A 5,976-nucleotide genomic window follows, 5' to 3' on the forward strand; every position below is an offset into this window, starting at 1 on the left:
CCAAGCAGCAAAACAGGGCATCCTGACCAATCCAAAGCAAAATTGCCCTAATTAAGACAATAATGACTAAATTTCGACCTAAAATATGTCATAAAAGTAATATTATATTTGAGGTTTTCTTCGCAGGTAAAAAATTACCTAATTTCAACGTATTAATGTTTTCAAAGTCCATTTGCGTTTAAAGTGTTCTTGATAGGTAAAAAATTACTTAATTTTGATCTAGTAAATTCTCTCAGAATCTGGTAATGATTAATAAGTTTCTGAGGTTATAAATTACCTAATATCGAACTGTATTTATGCCTTCAAAGTCGAATAGACTTTCAAGTTGTCAAAATAAGGTAATTATTAGACAGCGGAACTTTATGCAAAATACTTAACTGAATGTTTTGCATAAAATGCATATTTTGCAATTTTGTAAATTTACAGATGTCAATCTCAATCTTTTTATTTCACCTTTTAATAACTCTTTAACAAACAACGATTGACTGCTAAAACTGTCCAATAGTTAATATTCAGTTAAGTATTTTGCATAAAGTTCCGCAGTCTAGTAATTATTGACTTAAAGACGTTCGTTGATATTTGAATGATGTCACTGCTAACTTCGAAGTCGAGATTACCAAGGAAAGTTACCTATTAGGTAAATTTAGTCAACACTTGATCCAAATGACCAACAAAATTGACTTCAAAGTAAATTGAACCAGTCTTGCCCTAAAAGTCCATATAATCCTGTATGTCAATTTTGAGTCTTCTACTTCATATAGTACACTCTTGACTGATTTATATATAATATAGGTGTGTAGTATAGAAACAATTAAATAAGAAAAAGAATGTCAGAGCGAACCAAGTATAAACCATATTGGTTAACGTCAAGTTATTATAGAAAATTAAGAAAAAATAAAAACAATAACAATGAGAGTATACGTGAAAGTGCACACATTGATAATATTACAAGTTATGCAAGTGCCAGTGTCGTTCACAATGATCAGTTAGTAAATTCGACAGAACCATCAACAGCAAATGATAACTATAATGTATTAGTTAATGATGAAGAGTTTGACTCGATTCCTGAACAAGATGATACAGATACTAATCAAGAGCAATTAATAAATGATAAATTGTCATTGTTAAATGAACTGTCAGATTGGGCGATTGCATACAAATTGATTCTGGCTTCTGTCACTAGCTTATTAAAGATATTGAGATCGCACGGTATGACAGAGCTACCAAAAGATGCAAGAACTCTATTAAAAACTCCTTTATCCACCGATATTATTGAAATGGGAACAGGGAAATTTTGGTATAATGGAATTAAATCAAATTTATTATCAACTCTTTCGATTTGTGATATTTCCCAACCACTGACAATATCGTTAGTATTTAATATCGACGGCATGTTACCGTTTAATGGCTCTCAGCATCAATTCTGGCCAATTTCTTTTATCATCAAAAACATGTCTCATATACAACCAATGGTTGCAGCGATTTATTATGGTGATAGCAAACCGCCTCTCCAATTATTTTTTAAGCAATTTATTGAAGAATTGAAGGAAATTTGCAGAGAGGGCTTGCAAATCGGTAGACATGAAGTAAATGTCAAGATAGAATGCTTCATTTGTGATACGCAAGCTAGAAGTTTTATTAAAGGTACATTTTATTACAAGAACTAAGTTGTTAAATATTGATTCTATTTTTTTTTAAATTCTGAATTTTATTATTGAATGTTCATATTATTAGATGATGTGAAATTTATTAAAAAAATCAGTTCTTATTATGTACAATATTAGAATCAAAGTTTTATTTGAATTTTTAACACAATTATTTAACGTAACTTGAGGGAACTGCTCTGAAATGTTTCATCATAGTTACTTTAATTTAAACATGCTTTAATTCAAACATTTTCAATTGCATTATGTGGTAAATTATAGGCACTCCTGGTTCAAATGCTGAATATGGAAGTTGTATAAAATGTACTGTAGTAGGAGATTGGGATAAAAAAGGAAGGCATATGAGTTATCCTAAAATTGATTGCCCTCGCAGAACCAATGAGAGCTTTCGCAGTAAAATAGATGAAGATCATCATAAAGAAGATACTCCTCTAACGGAGTTAGATATTGACATGGTAGAAGATTTCGTAATTGCAGATTCCCTCCATTTATTTGATTTAGGTATATTTTGATATTGGGACTTCACATATTAGTATATTTTCTATTTTAATATTATACAATTCCGCGCAGGTCTTACACGCAGATGCTTATACGGATGGCGCGAGGGTAGTTACAATTTCCGTACGAAATGGTCAAAAGCACAAGCGGATTCAATATCAGAAATGCTACAAACTTGTAATGCAACTAAACCAAATGATATTCATCGACAAATAAGAACTTTAAAATTCTTAAAATTCTGGAAAGGTTCTGAGTACCGAACATTTGGACTCTATCTTGGTCCAGTAATTTTGAAAGATTTTTTGCCGTCAGACGTATACGAACATTTTTTAACACTTAACGCTGTTCTCACTATTCTTTCATGTAATTACTATTCGCAGTATTTAGATATTGCTGAACGATTATTAAATAATTATATCGAAACCTTCATTGACATTTATGGAATTGATTCCATTAGTAGCAACGTACATAATTTATGTCATGTAGTTGATGACGTTAGAAAGTTTGGGCCTCTACCAGGAATAAGTTCCTATCCATTTGAAAATTGCCTTGGACACTTAAAATCTTTAATTCGAAGTGGTAATTTGCCACTAAGTCAGATAAGCAGAAGAGTTCTAGAGTTATCGAAATTAAATTTGAAACGTGAGGATGACTCTGGCATCTTTTTGAAAAATAAGATTATCCACGAAAATCATGAAGTGTCAATGTGTTCAGGTGTTTACAAGACACTGCATTTGTCTAAGAATTTTATTTTATCAAATGACGATAAAAATAAGTACTTTATGATCAAAAATAATGATATCGTTTCTATGATAAATGCTACTGTATTTAAAAAGAAAATTCATGTATTCGGTGCGTGTTTACAAAATATATATGACTTTTTTGTCAAACCTTTTACTTCGTCTCGTCTTAATATATACGCATCAAAAGGAAAGCCGATAAATACTATGAACGGAAATAAATATATATGTGACTTAGAAGCTCCAAAATTATATTCTTTTAACGATATAAAGTGTAAATTATTTTGTATACAATATCACTCTGAGTTTATTTTTTTTCCGTTAATACATACCCTAAATATAAAAATTACATGTAATAATTCATGTAGAATATATTGTATTTAAAAAAAGTATATTGTATATAATATATACAAACTGATTTTGTTTACATAGCAATATTATGCGTTTCATCTTTTTCCACTTCTTCTACTTCTTTATTGTTAACTTCTGGCTCATTATTATAAATAGTATCAACTAATTGCACGTTATTATTGATATTTTTTTCTTTTTTCTTTTCAACGGCTGCATTTATTTGTTTGGCATGTTTCAAAACGTGATTTTTGAACAATTTTTCATTTTTCGAAACATTCCAACGTGAATCAGCCATAGCAGTTAAATCATTTATTAATGACAAAATTCCGTCACACAATTGAAAACATTCTTTTTTCTCAATACCAGTAGTTCTCGATACACTAGTCCAGGAGAAGAGAGTCAGAACGTATTTCGAAAAAAAAAATAGCGACTATATTTTTTGCCACGTTCTTTCCCTCTTCGTTTCCTTCTGTTTCACCAATTGTCTTATATGTGTCAATCTGAAAATAAGATGTTTTTAAAAAATTATCAATAATAAATGCTAATTATTCATAAATATATTTAAAACTATTATTTCTGTCATTTTATTTAAAAGCCAATAACAGTAATTTTTATTTACAATACACATATAATTACAATTATAATTGATATGATATAATCTACTTTATACGAGCGGAAAAAACTTCCTGTTATTTGACGCACCAAGATCAAAAAGTTATTAAGAGTACGAATTACAAAAATAAAAACTTACCAAATACATTCTATATTCTTTATTAGTTAAAATTTCCTTGTTAAAATTTAGTACATCTGATACTGTATTTAATGGAAATATAAATTTTTGCGCAAATAAATTGAGAGGCTCGGTGATACTGCTATTTGGATTGATATGCATGGAAGAATCTGCAAGTGAAGAATCTTGTATGCCCTTTAGCATAGTATATACTTTATCCGTTGTAAGTGACAGTTTTAAAACTGCTACATTCATTTTTTCTGCAAAGAGTTTTTGGTGTTCTTCCATTCTTGTTTGACTAGCTTGTACGTCCAAAATTATTTGCAAAACTGAAAGAAAGTAGATATTAATAATAATGATTATTATCATAATTTTTAATGTATTTTAACAGATTTTCGATTTATCTCTGTCTTTAGAATCACAAAATTATTATCAGAGAACTACCAACCCTTGAAGAAAAATATAATGTTTATATAAAACGTCAGCAATTAAGCAATTCTAAATACAACAAAAACCTAGAAATCTGGACAATTAAACTAATAAATCAAAGATGAAATACAAATTTCCAATTTACCAATATAGAATAATTTATACTTACTTTCTTTCAATACCAAGTCGTCTTGAGAATGAAGGGGCAAATTTAAGGAGGATACATCGATTGTAGTCACATTTGCAGAATCATATTCAACTGGTAACAGAAAATTATTTGTATCATGAATTGTGTTGTTTTCATTAATAGCCAATTTTTCAGGTTCTTCTTGGATATGTATTTCTGGGATAGTAGAAGTAGGATTAAGGTCTTGAAACAGTTTATCGATTGATGTTTGGGATGGAATTGGCCGCTGGATGCTTTTATTAGGTTTATGTCTTTTAATCGGCAAACTTAAAAATTTAATGTACATATATTAATTGAGTTGCATTGCATAATTTCATTAATTATAATTTTTTCTGAATTGTCCCTGATTATATTCTTATAACTTTTAAATGTAAATTATATATACTTATGTTTCTTCTGATTCAGTACACGATGCATTCACATACTCTTCCTCCCACAGTTCGGCCTCGTCGATCCCCACGATATTATCCTTTTTTACTTTACACTTATACTGTTCCCAATCAGATTCATACATGCTCGTTGGGCACTTTACTACTGATGCTGATCGCAAAATCGTCGCGATGATTCCTGTAAGATCGCCTCCCACAGAGAAATGACAATGAAATCGACTTCGAATCAACATCGATTGAATCGATTCGACATCGATTTCATTGTCATTTCTCACTGGGGTCTTCCTCGTCGCAACTATTTCGTCGATAAAATTGACAGCGTCGCCGAAATAGCAATGTAGCTTCTCAGCAAACAAAGTGACGTTAAATACGTCACGCCTTAATACGTGTTAATGATGTATCTAACGTTAATAAAACGTCATTGAAACGTCATTTGACGTCACTTTGTTTGCTGAGTATTATTTTATCAAACGGTTTGTTAATCTTCTGACAATGACAATAATTAATCCTCCCATTTGTTTTAAATTAATGATTTACCTATGTATTCAGATTTATATATTCAAATATTTTAATTCTAATAGCGTTTTCGGCCCGATCGGGTTTGCACCAACTTGGGTTGGATTAATCTTTTCTATTGGTTGATGTCACACGCTCTACCAATAGGAGAGCGCAAAACGTCATTAATCCAACCCAGGTTGGTGCAAACCCGGTCGGGCCGAAAACGCTATAAATATAGATTGGCTAACTGCTTCACCAGCGAATTCGATCAATGCGTTTTGCAAATACTGCAAAAATGAGATCAAAACGCATAAAAGAGATCTACAGGTCCATGCGCAGGCAAAAAAACACAAGAATTTAGTAAAAGAACAGATCGAAAATGCCACAACCCCAAAAATCACACTATTTGCAAAGAAAACAATCAGCGAAAAAAGGAAAATAGCAGAGATGAAGCTTGCAACTTTTGTGGCAGAACACTGCTCGATTAATT

At 30.8% G+C, this 5,976-nt stretch overlaps 2 protein-coding genes across 2 annotated transcripts; one reads left to right on the forward strand and one right to left on the reverse strand.

Annotated features, from left to right (window-relative positions):
• Window positions 1-827: 827 nt before the first annotated feature.
• LOC108765801 (uncharacterized) lies at window positions 828-2,378 on the forward strand. The gene is made up of 3 exons (XM_018514647.1): window positions 828-1,644; window positions 1,926-2,131; window positions 2,235-2,378. The coding sequence occupies exons 1-3, from the start codon at window positions 828-830 to the stop codon at window positions 2,376-2,378; spliced, it is 1,167 nt and encodes a 388-aa protein (XP_018370149.1).
• Window positions 2,379-3,633: 1,255 nt separating this feature from the next.
• Window positions 3,634-5,113, reverse strand: LOC108765802 (uncharacterized). The gene is made up of 4 exons (XM_018514648.1): window positions 5,025-5,113; window positions 4,582-4,865; window positions 4,059-4,312; window positions 3,634-3,753 (listed from the first exon to the last, which is right to left on the reverse strand). The coding sequence occupies exons 1-4, from the start codon at window positions 5,111-5,113 to the stop codon at window positions 3,634-3,636; spliced, it is 747 nt and encodes a 248-aa protein (XP_018370150.1).
• Between the last annotated feature and the right edge of the window lie 863 nt (window positions 5,114-5,976).

This window comes from Trachymyrmex cornetzi, unplaced genomic scaffold (genome assembly GCF_001594075.2).
Source record: "Trachymyrmex cornetzi isolate Tcor2-1 unplaced genomic scaffold, Tcor1.1 scaffold541, whole genome shotgun sequence".
Taxonomy (NCBI): domain Eukaryota; kingdom Metazoa; phylum Arthropoda; class Insecta; order Hymenoptera; family Formicidae; genus Trachymyrmex; species Trachymyrmex cornetzi.